General features: G+C 44.6%; 1 protein-coding gene across 6 annotated transcripts in view; it reads left to right on the forward strand.

Annotated features, from left to right (window-relative positions):
* Positions 1-12,625, forward strand: part of FSTL4 (follistatin like 4) — a 188,470-nt gene that overhangs the window by 139,165 nt on the left and 36,680 nt on the right. For all 6 annotated transcript variants that reach the window (XM_048960272.1, XM_048960271.1, XM_048960270.1 and 3 more), the window contains one exon: positions 12,304-12,470. In XM_048960272.1, the coding sequence (XP_048816229.1) occupies positions 12,304-12,470 (167 nt within the window). The remainder of the gene's footprint in view (positions 1-12,303; positions 12,471-12,625) is intronic.

Genomic DNA, 12,625 nt, shown 5'->3' on the forward strand with positions numbered 1-12,625 from the left:
TTCTCCTGGAGCTTCAGACATAAAATCTTCTCAGGGCTGTTCACCAGAGACCATCCCACGTGTGATTTCCCCCAGTGCTCTAGCAGAGGTGGCAGCCAAGAGTCTCCTCAGGGACACACAAGGACAAGGGCATACAGTGCTGCTAGGCAGAGCCCTTTTGCTGTGTATGAGCAGGGCTCCAGAGTTCTGCTTCTGACCTTGGTAGATAAGCATGCATTTTCTTTAAATGTGTGTCCTAAATTGGAATGAATACTTCATACCTTCAGCTATTGCTAAGTGAAAAATCTAGAGAAATAGTTTAAGCAATTTTCCACAGAGCAGTAGTCAGTAGAATGTATTAGAGATGATATTTCTGTGATGCCTTGCTTGACAGTATTGGGGAGCAGTGATTTACCTGGTTTAATGTCCTTGGCCCTTCTCCTTCCTTCAATCACTGTTATCTGTAGCATGGGAATAAAGGCTCCATTCAGTTTGGAAGGAGCAGTTCTGCAGTGGTTTATGAATGCTTTGTTTGCTCAAACATCTGACAGACATTACTCTGAATCATTAAGAGCCTTTTTTCACAATATGTCCCTGACTTCAGCACTTAATCCTTGACGATTCTTATATGAGCATTGTTCTTGATTTATGTTGAGTGTTAGTGATTTGAAGTGCATGAGTACAACAAAATCATCATGGTTTTGTGAGTGGGGGTGTAAAACTATGCAGATAGCAGTGTTTTAATCTGGGGCCAAGGCCCAGAGATTCCTGTGCAAGGCAGCCCTTGGTGCATGCCTTGGGACCATGCTGCTGTGCTTTGAGGTCAGATGCACTCAGTGGCTTAGTGAAAAGGGGTGAGGAACTGCAGCCCTGTTCATCTAATGTGGACCTGGACTAAAGGAGCAATATCTCTGACTTTTGCTCCAGTTGGAGGCATTTTGAGCAACCCCGTCTCACGAAAGATGTCTGTGCCCATGGTGGGGTGTTGGATTGGATGATATTCGGAGGTTCCTTCGGATGCAAATGATGCTCTAATTTTTCACTTGGTGATGCCCTTTTAATAGCACCAGAGCTAATCCTCTCCATTCCACCAGTGCTCGTGTTTGGCTGTGTTGCTCAATGAAGAAGGGAAGGGGGGAGAAACTGGAGGTTTGGTAAAAGGTGAAACATTACGATAAGACAAATGAAGGAACATTCCTGTCACTTGGTTCCAGTAGGATAATTTAAATTATTATTAAATCCCTTCCACTTAAAATTAATAACTGCTAGGAAAACTCGGTCTTTGAGCTGTTTTCAGTGTGTGTTTGAACAAAGCTTTGCACCAAGAATCCCTGGTCGTGGTTGGGCCTTTTTGGCGTGCTGTATCTCACCAGACCTTGTCAGGCATTGTGTCTGCTGTCAGATATGAGATGGCTTTGAAGGGATACAAGCCACAAAGGACTGTACATCAATTAAAGCACAGCAGGACGCTGCTCACCAAATGCCCTGCAGGTACGTGTTATATCCTAGTGGCTGAATGTCATGTTACATTTGTGAAAATCATTCCATTATCAAAGCAGTGATTTGCACAACGGATTATACTTACTGGCAAAACACAAACCAGGCACTGATCTTGTTAATACTCAGATAGGCTGTGTGTTTTATGTTGGAAATCTTTAATTTTTGCTTTATCATCCTGAGCAGTAGCTACACTTAATGCTGTTCTGAGGTTTTCCTATCTCAGAGCTGTTATTTAGATAAGATACTAGGAAAAGCAATCGAGGCAGCAGTGCTTGAGATAGTGGCTTTTTATGGTGCACTAATTTGTGTCTGACCTTTGGTGAGTGAATGAATGCATTCTGTATGCTGTTTCTGTGGCTCTGCACAGCTGCATAAAACAGAGGGGAGAGAAGCTCTGCTGCAGCAGGCAAGGAGGGCTGCTCAGGTAAAAGCCAGCTCTGAGGAAGGGACGCTGCTTTAACTACTCAACTACTCAACAACTACTAAGATGATTCTGCCTCGCTCCCAGACTGAGATCTCATTCCTTGTAAGAGCTTTCCTGAGGTTACTTTAAGGTTCTAATATAGCAGCGCATTGGCTGTACCTGGGGGTCGAGGTCTGTGTGTGTGCCTGTGTGCACAACGTAATGGAAAAGATGTTTTGTAAATGCCAGCATGTGGGTTTGCAATCTGAGCACTAACGATGAGCCCTGACCAGAAAGGTACAAACCACCCCAAGTCAGCTGATAGATCTGCATTGCCAGTTCAAGTCAGGAGTTAGTCAGCTGTGTTAGGAGAGATGAGTCCCATCCAGCCTTCCCTTTCCCACCATGTCCCTCCTGGGCTGAGCCCAGCATATTCTTACCCCCTCTTTGAGGGGCAATGCACCCTCCAAGTGTTTGTAGTTAGGAGTGAATTGTTTCTTGGAAAAACAGAGCATCTGGTTGGTAATATTTGTGATGAGTGCCGTGCCAAAGATCTTAAAAGAAAATATCCCCAGACTCTTGATGAATATTGTTGTTTGTGGCACTCAGCATATGGTCGCTTTGCTAGCAAATAATTTAGCATTAAACAAGCTTTCATTTGGTCCACTCAGTTTCTTCTGGGCTGCTGTAAATTAAATATTTATTTAAAGACTATTTGTATTTACGTTACAGACTTGACCAGGAGTAATTCATCGTAGATAAAGCAATGTGCGCTCCTCAAATGTTGTTTAGAGCTAATTCCAGTTTGTGATTGTTAATGTCAGTAAGGCATGCACCTATTGCAAGTGGTCTGAAGAGTCAGTATTTAAAACCAGTTACCAATGTGAGAGGAGTGTCAGTGCAGTGGTCCCACCTGCAGGGGAAGGAGCTGGTTGGTAGCACAGAGCCGGAGAGATGAAGTTGGTAGGATCCAAGAAGGGAATAATTTGACACCCCATCCCTGGAGACTTTCAAGGCAAGGCTGGATCAAGCCCTGGGAAACCTGATCGAGCTGTGGAGGTCTCTGTTCATTGAAGGGATTTGGACCTTTAATGGTCCCTGCCAACTCTACGGATTCTTGGATTATTTGGAAGGAGCAATAGAAATAGCTGATGCCCTGGGCAGCCTGATGTGGGTAGCAGCTTTGCCCACAGCAGTTCTTGGGACTGGATGGAATGTAAGGTTTCTTCCAGCCCAATCATTCTATGATCCTATTAAATATGCCCATTATTTACATACTGTTGGGTTGGAACAAGTGACTGAAGCTATGCTTGCATCCAGTTGGCATGGTGAGGTGGGGATGGAATGGAGGGGCAGCCTGAGTTCATCTGAGCTTCAAGGAATGAAGCAGTGGGGAGGGGAGTCTGGGACAGGGTGAAGGAAACTGGGTGCCAGCAGGAGGACTGGGATGGTGGGAGCTGGAGCAGCTGGGGCTTAGGAGGGCTGAGAGGTGTTGGTGCTGTGATCCTGCTGTGAGGCTGCACGGCCCCTGAGGGCAAGTGTCAAAGGTGATTCTTTAGGGGATTTAACAGCAAAGGATGTTAGGGAATAAACATGAAGAAATGGACCATTTCTGCTGTCAGAGCCAAATGTGAGAAGTTGAAAATAAGGTCGAAGGATGTAAGATAAGAAAATGAAAATATTGCACAGCGGTCTGCTCTGTGCTGCAGGATGGGGAAGGGACTGCAGCCCTGTGCTGCCTGTGTCCCACAGCTGCTGCCCTTCAGCCTGGCCCTGCTGGTGTCTGGGGTTAAATGCCATGGCATTTGTAAGAAAGAACTGCTCCTAAAAAATCATTTTGCTCTGAAGATTGCGGAGGTTCAAGAAGCTGATGTTGTTGGTTAGTAGACAAAGAGTACTGGCTGCACTGGGCTTTGCTGCCATATCTTGCTTTTCAAAATGCCTTTTTGTATGATAGCACAGATGATTTGTTTTCCCTGTTACTTCCAGCGATGCAGCATTTATCATTCTTGTATTACTGGAATTTGAGTTGCAGCAGTCACTGCAAATCTCTGCTTCAAAGTACTTTTGTATAATTAAATTTCGGTTTTTATATGTGGATTTTATCTGTGAACCTCTGAGGGATTTTAATGAGGAATCCACAGACATGACACGCCTGTGGCTGTTTGCACGGCCCCTATTGCCTTGCATGCTGAGAAATCTTTCCAGATGGGTTGGTTCTTCCTCAGGCTTTTCTGCAGGGAAACTGAGGCATCCCCAACTCTGACCCTCTCTGCAGAGCCGCTTCCCAGCCCTTTGTTGTCCATCTTGCAATTCCCTGCAGAGATAAAACTCATGGAATTGCCAGGCTTCAGTATTGTGCAGCAGCTGCCTGCTGGGTCTGGTACCAGCTCTGGGCATGGCCTGGCCCCTTCTGCAGCTTCCTAAAAGCTTCCAAAGTGCCGGGGATTGGGCTGGGAAAGGTTTAACCGGGACAGAAGATGTGCTGAGAGCATGAAGCAGGGGGTTTTTCTGTAGGGGCTGCTTGCTGTGCTTTGGTTCCATTCACCTGCCTCACCGGAAGGAAATGTTATTTTTAATTATCTGCTGCTTGCCAAATTAATTCTGTGCCATCTTCACATTTCTGACTTTCACCTACCCTTTGTGTTTGCGAGATGGGAAGGGCATGCATGAGAGGGCTGATCCAGAAGTTCTTATCAGCAGATGTTTTTAAAACAGGAGGTGCTGTTGGGGGGCTGCTGCAGCACAGCCTCACTGTGCCTTAGCCTGGGCAGAAGGTGGATGGCTTTGCCCCATCCCTGGTGCCCAAGGCCATGGCTGGGCCCTGGGCAGCCTGACTTGGTGCAGGGCAGCCAGCCTGCAGCAGGGGTACCTGGCAGGGCTGTGAGTTCCCTTGCAACCCAACCATGCTGTGATTCTGTAAGTCTAAGCACAGTGCAGTTATCCCAGGTGAATCTGTGCTACTTCTTCATTTCCAGAGCTGCATATTGCTGCAGCATGCATCAAATTGGGCTGATGCCTGCCCTTCCAAGGCAGGACAGCAGCACGTGGAGAAACGCTTCCTCTGGGTGCGCAGAGCTCAGCCAGGGGCAGCCAGGTCCTGCCATCAGCCATCCCACTCTGCAGACTGGAGGAAGCATTTCCATACAGCAGCGTGAGCCCGGAGCATGTGGCAGAAATAGCTGCATATGCCTTTGAGTCGTTGGTTTTTCCTCCAGTTACATAACCACAATTTTCAGGTGAAAGGTGCTCTGGTTTTATACTGCTGGCTTGAGAGCGAGGTTGCTGTTGGTATGGAAAAGCACCAAAAAAGCCTTGGGGGAGAGGCTGAATTCTGACTTGAATGAAGCAAAACCCAAGCGAGCAATGGCTGGAAGAAGGAGGGGGGTGGAATAGTTCCATTGGATGGTGTGAGCCTGGAAAAGCAGAGTCCTTGTGTTTTTTAAGTGTCCCAAGTGTGGCCACAGTCAGAAAAGATGCCAGATCCATGTAATTACCACAGCTAAGTTTGCAGTCATCCATACAAAGAGCAGTGAAAGCTCTGTGAATACTATTATGAATGCTTATTTACAACTTGAGAGTGTGGTATCATTGATTTGATGGCTTATGAACGCAATAATATGAGAGAGTATGAAGGAAATAAATAGATCCCATTTGAAATGCTTGGGGTTTTTTTGTTGTTTTATTTTATTTTTTTTTTAGAAACCCTTAATCTAGGCTTTAAAAGCAGTGTGGGCCCTTTTTCTCTGCTCCTTGTTTCCCGTTTCATGCATTTTCCAGTTTATCACATTCATTGCATATTGCTGGCCCAGACCCCGAAGTGAAATGAGTGGGGAGGATAAGATTGCAGCCATTCAATGCGGCCATTTCAGGGGTCTCAGTGCTGTTGCACTGCATGGGAATGCATCCTGGACCCCACACGCCCTGCAGCCTGACTCTGCTCTATTTGCTAAGTAATTTACGTACACTTTACAGTGGTTCCCACAAGTCATGCTGTACTTAATGATCTGACAGCATTTCCATGATAAACCCTAGGGGTTTATAGTGCAGCCATAAAAATTCACTTCTAGGAGAAACTTGGCATGCCACATCCCGTACCAGAAGCTATCTTTTTCTGCCTTGAATCAGGTATAAATCAGTTCAGCTACTGCAGCTTATTGAAGTTCAAAAGAAAAAAAAAAAAAGTTCAGTAGTTTCATATTTTTTGGTCCTCTGAAACTCAAACACCACATTTTAAATACAGATAGTGACTGCTCTTGAAAGCTCCGTTCCTTTGGAAGAACCATTGCAAAGAGTTCCCATCTTGAAGCTAAGGAATTGCTAATGGAATGGCACGAACTTCCATTCCCCCTGTAATGAGATGAGCCTTTTGCACGAGGCAACTATTGCTCTTGGGGTGGTGAAACTGCAGTTGCTAGTAATGGTTTCTTTCAGTTCCAACTGGATGTACTAAAGTGCAGAACTGCAGAGAGCAGGTGAGGCTTCTCACCTGTGCCAAACCACAGTGTTCTTTTTTTTCCTGTGAGTTCAGTGGAAAACTTTGGTACTTGTCTCCTTTGGTTCTTGGGAGGACGCTTTGGACTCTTAATAAAAGAGACAAACCTTTGGAGTCAAGTGTTGCAACGATCGCGATTACCAGAAGTAATGGTGAGATATCAGGCCATTAGCAATTCTACCTTTCAAATTAATAAATTGACTGGGAAAATGCATGGCTGTTATGGTGTAGGCAGGACACTGTTGACACAACATGGGAATATTTTATCAAAAATTAATCATATCAACATGGCTCTCAATATGCAGGAAATAGGAATTTAAAATAAAAACAAATGCGTTTATGTAAGCTGTTCTCTAAAAGAAACTACTTGTGCCTATTTACATAATGAATCCATCACTTATCACCCTCAGGAGATTAGATAATTAAGCACTGAGCAACTTATATTTATTCATGTACTTTCAAGAATGAATGAATTATCCCTTTCTGCACAAAGTGAATGTTCTCTGATTAATAACAGGAGGGCAGGGATGGGATTTTACAATGGGAAGTGTACTGCTCGTTTTCTTAAAAAGAAAAGAAATTGATCTTTAGAATACAGTACATCAAGAAGCTGTTTTTGATTGAAAGTCAATATAAATGGTTTTAGCAGCTTGTTAGCAATGCGAACGCTCCTGATGCAACTTCATGTGGCAAAACTGGGCTGAAAAGTGGGAAAAGGCATTGCAATATTTCCTCACTATCTGCTTCTCTCATGTTGAATCCCGGGTTCCTAGTCACACAGGTTAGAAGGGTGTCCAGCCTTGACAGGAATGTGAGACAGGGTCTTGTCCTGCAGCACAGTGCTGGGTATCACTGATGTTTTGCATGTATTTATGCCAAATTCTGCATCGAGATGGGCTGCAGGCTTCCTGTGCCATGCTGGGACCTGTCTGAGGAGCCCTCACCCATGGCCTTTGTGAGTAATGACAGAAGAGGGCTTGAAGTGCTGAATTCTCTCATACTGCTAGAAGCATAATTATGCCTTTTTACAACTTAGAAAACAGCATTACTAATTTAGTGGAGAATTTACAATAAGATACTTCCTGAAGTAGCATGCCCAAGGTCCCGAGGATTTATAAATTACATTAAGAACTTGAATTATTAGAGCTACAAAATACAGCTGAGGTATGAGCATTTCTACTTAGCATTAGAAATCATTTTATTGTTCACATTAATTAAACCTCTAAGCCTTGGAGGAAGGCTGCGTTGTGGTCGCTCTTTTCCTGGGAAGCCAAACTCTCTGAGCATCCCATGGAAGGCTGCTGATGTTCTTTGCAGGTTGTGAGGCCAGAAGCCCGATCCCCTCCCCTGCTCTGATCCCAGGTGGGAGCTGTTGGAACTCTCCAGGTTAATTAATTGTGAACAACCTGCATCGAGTTCATTAACAGCTCTAATGCGGTTAATTAATAATGCAAACATTCTTTGCTCTCCCGTAATTCAAGGCTGGTGTTTGGAAAATGGAGTTTTCATCTCGGGTTGAGTGATGGATAATCCATCACCGCCAGCAGACAGGTGAGGGGATGTAAATATTGCTGGAGAGGATGGGCTTGTCGAGCCTCAATCTCCAGCAAACTGTGTTAACATGGCAACATTTCTTCTGGAGCTGGTCCTGGAGGCAGCAGTGTGACAGCTTTGCATGAGCACGCAGACCTGGGGTGATTTGTGTGGCATTGGTTTTATTAATTCATTTACTTGCTCCACGGAGTAGGGTAGAAACTAAATCACAGGGTGTTTGGAAAATACTCTAATGCTAATCTGAGTAATTTATAAGTGTGTTAGGCAGTGTTTTACGCATTCAGACCCACTCTGAACTGCCCTTAGTATTTGCAGTGGCCACATCCCATCCTAGGCAGTCACTCTGTGGCTGGCCAGATCTCATGGTCAGTTGTTGTACCTCACATACAGTCATTTTAAAATCCATTAGCTGCAATCCTCTCGGGTTTAAGAGGTTCTAAAATTGATCTTCTCTATACCAAGCCAAACACTTTTCATCAAAAATATTGGAGAAAAAGGAATTAAAAAAGGAATATCTTATTTTATCCTCTCACCCACTAATTGCTTTGGCTTTCTTGATTCAGTTAGGTCCTCACCTGCAACTATAACCAGAAAGAAGGCTTCTATCTGTTGAAACAAATGCTAACATCACCTTTGACCTGTGTGCTGCAGTATTGGCCACAAGGCAATATAGAGGTGTACCGACCCAGTGCAGGGCCTGAGCAACAGCTGCAGGATTTGGGGAACTGAGTGAGGACAAAAGTTTGCGTCCCATTAAATCAGTCCCAACTTGACCAACTGCTGGGGAAGCACGATGTGTTTGGGGCTGTGTTACCCATGCTCCATTTCCCAAGCTAAAGGTCTGTGTGAGTTAACTGGGAGGTGAGGATCTGTGCGTGAGGCTTTCTATAGCAGTGAGTTCTCCCATCCCTTGCTTCCAGCAGTGTTACGTTTTGGTACATTGTGTACTATGCAAGAGCCAGTTAAAAGATTAAAAAATTATTTCCTTGTCCCTTCAGCATAATTTAAGCAATAAAGTCCTTTGCTCCGTATTCTGTTTTAGCAGGATGAGATACCCATGAACAAATGTAACAATGATTAAAGGTGGTAACAGTGTATTAAAAATATATTTTCTTTAGGTTTAAGTGAAAAGATCTAATTAATGATATGAAGCACTTTAAAAAAAACATGAAATCTTTTTCTGCGTAGTGTAGCACGAGCAAAGGCACGCAGGGAAACGACATTTACTATGTAAATTATCTCTACGCCGTGCTAAATCAATGAGTTTTCCTCCATAGATGCTCATTCCAGGTTGCTCCCTATAATGACCTCAATTATACATGTCTTCATTGTGAAATTATGATTGCCTTTGGCGGGCTGCAAATGACAGCAGAGGAAAGATTTCCGTGATAAAACAGCACAACAAGTAATACCTGCGTGCATTAGTATGCAGAGCGTGCAAAGGTGCAGCACAACTCCTGCTTTAGAGCCTTAAGAAATAAAATTGGAGAGGAGGAGGGGTGCAGGGAAACGTTTGGCAGTGCCTTGACACTTTTAACAAGAAAAGGAATTAGTGAGCCTTCACCATCTCAAACGTCTTGCGAGAAATTCCAATGGTGGCACGGCGGCGTGGTTGGCCCAATGGTCTGCACTGCATCACAGCCCCTCTGGGATGGGGATAGCAGCAGAGAGAAGAGCTGTGAGGAGCAGGATTTCCCTGAACCGCCCTCCTGCCCAGTCCTAGTGACTGTGATTTAATTTGGAGTTTGGCAAAATGCTGTAGGTGAACATGGTTGCATCTGTTCCTTCGTGAAGCTGATTGCTACCGAGCTGTCTTGAAGTACCCAAAGTTGAGTCACAAGCGTTGGGGATCCTACTGGTGGCAGATGGGTTACAAGAACCACTTTTTCCTCTCCCTGCAGTAGGCTGAGAATTTGCTTCAGATGAAATATCAGTGAAGAATACAAGGTTTGACATGGCTTGATAAATAGGATAAGCTAGGAGTGATACTTGCAGAATCCATGGAGTGTATGCAGAGCTACTATGCTTACATGCAGAATTTCCCAATAAACTTGAAATTGCGCCATTTTAGGGTCAGATTCCATTCCAGTCTGCGTTCTGCACGTGAGCATGCTTTGAATATTCCCCATTCATTTCTGTTTGGTTTTTATGTGTGTGGTAAAAATCCTTTTATCTCGTAAAGATTTTAAAAAATAAAATGAGCAGCTCAATACTTAACCTAGAGGATTCCACCCAAGATCATTATGGTGACTTGAACAACTTGTACAACCAGCATCAGAGTGTTTGAGGTCTGCAACTTAAGTACAAGATTGTGATTTTTCTAAGCAGATTTGTGTTTTCAAACCAAGGAGCACAACCTTAATCTCCTTGCAGGGCATCTCTATTTCCATCCCAAGGCACCTGGTTGTGTAAGTGCATTTTTTTTTTTTTCTAGCGATGCCAAGAAAGCTGTGACTAAAACCACACAACATAATCCTCTATTAATAGAAAGACCCTTGAAAGTCAGTTTGGTCGTGGTAGGATGCCTTCAAATATATTCCATAGAAGTATTTGAGGGAGGTATGTGATTATTTAAGTGATCTATCTATATTACATACTTGCTGTAGCCTAAAAAGTCCCATTCTGACCTGATTCAGTTCCTTGATGTGTGGCAGCCTTCCCAATGCCTTCTTAAGGGACCACTGGAGCTCGGGAGCTGGGCAGTGTGAGAAATGGCACATAGAGTTGAGGAGAACAGCTGTAAGAAGGAAAAAAGAATTCTCATAAAGGAATGACCCTTTATTTCATTTCTCCTCAAGAAGAGATGGTCCTCATTAGCCCTATTCTGTGCTACAAATTATTGTAACTATCGATTCTTTATCCTGTCAAGTGTGCTCCAAATATTTTATTAATAAAAAAAGGAGCTCTTTTTATGCAGAAAGTAACTGTTACCAGCACCTCTATGGGGTTTACGTGCTTCAGGCGGGTGGGTGAAGGCACAGGGCTGGGGCACTGCATCCTACACTGACCCCAGTGTGAGATCTCCTCCTCCAGCACATACCCAAGGGTGATGCCTAATGAGATGTGGCTTAATGAGGTGGTGTGTAATGAGGTGTTCAATCCTGGCTTTGCTGCTAACCTGACTGTGGGTGGGTGATGTTCTCCTCTTTTTGCTCCTCCTCTGTCACTCCATCTGGGCTTTAAGATTTCAGGGGCATAAAAGTTTGATGGCCAGACTCCTCTTGTGTCCGCTCTATGGGAGTGACTGCACCCCAAGTAGTAGCATGATGTTGGTCTGACTTTCCTAGTTTTTGATTGATAGATTGACAGCTGTTTATTTTAACTCATGGTGTTTCTAAGCAGTGCTGAGAATATTAAGTGGGAGAACAGCTCATGGCTGGCAGACATGGCATGCAATGTATTGATCTTTGCAACCCGAAATCAGCCTCGGGCCTCCAGTAGTGAATATGGTTTGTGGCACACTGCATTGACTTCTCGCTTGGGTGGAGGAGGGATGCAGAGCTGCTCAGCATGGCTTCACAAGTGGGTTCTGCACGAGGGGCTCACAATCATCAGATGGAGCCCTAAAGTCAATCCTGTCAGCTGCCCAGGTTGGGGAAGACATCAAATATTTTAATGAACAGATCTTCCAGAATTGTTACTTGAGACTTTTAATAGCAGTTTTCATGCAGGGAGTATGAAGAGATGGAGAATGTTCCTTGAAGAAGTAGGTGTTGGGTTTTATTGAGTACGCTTCTGTAGTGGAGGCCAGGTGAAGAGGATTTTACCACAAAAGCTGTTAACTCTTAAGGCAATATCACATCTTAAGCTGTGACTTGAAATGACAAAGATGGTGTTTGCAGTCACTGAAAGTCAGCGGAAGAAAGTGCATGAGGCTTTTAAATCTTCTCAGTGCAAAGAGTGGTACACAGATCTTGTGTGGGTCACACTGCAGATATATGAGAATGAGCCTGATGAATAGGGTAGCTCTGCCAGCTGGTGCAAGGAAGGGAATATCACAAGCCCACGTGGTGTTTTGTAGTGTCAGCAATGCTGCACTTAGTTTTCTTAAAGCACACAGCCTGGGGCAGGGCAGCATCCATCTCTTTGGTACCTGTTTGGGACCACATGCAGTGGGATGAGGACAGAGGGGCTTTGGGAGGAGGGAGGGGCTCATTCCCCAGGCCAAGTTTCTGTCTCGGCTGAGGCACTATAATGCCAGTAGGCTGTGAGCATTCCTTGATCCTCTCAGTGGGAAAGCTGAGAGGACCTTGGCTTTGTTGCTTGGAGATTTTTGTCTTTACACCCAACGCCTTGCTAAAATCCTTCAAAGTTATTCCTGGAATGGAGAAGAAAGGGAACCGTGGTGCTATTTGGTATTATTCCTTTGCAGAGGTGGTCCAGCTCACACTGCCCGAGGAGCAGCGGGTCAGCATCACCACCATCACAGTGGGCCTCAGCACCATCCTGACGTGCGGCATCCGCGGGGCGCTGCGGCCGCCCATCATCTGGAAGCGCAACGGCATCATCCTCAACTTCCTTGACCTGGAAGACATCAATGTAAGTCCTGAGTTGCTCCTTCTCGTGTATTGAATGCGGCTTCATTTCACGGCGGATAGTTTGAAAGGAACAAGTTTTGTCTCGTTATTGTCATGAAAAACAAAACTGGTGTGATGTTTTGCTTTTATAGGAATGTCTTAATAGTAACAGCTGAG

The sequence above is a fragment of the Lagopus muta genome, chromosome 14 (assembly GCF_023343835.1).
Source record: "Lagopus muta isolate bLagMut1 chromosome 14, bLagMut1 primary, whole genome shotgun sequence".
Classification (NCBI taxonomy): Eukaryota; Metazoa; Chordata; class Aves; order Galliformes; family Phasianidae; genus Lagopus; species Lagopus muta.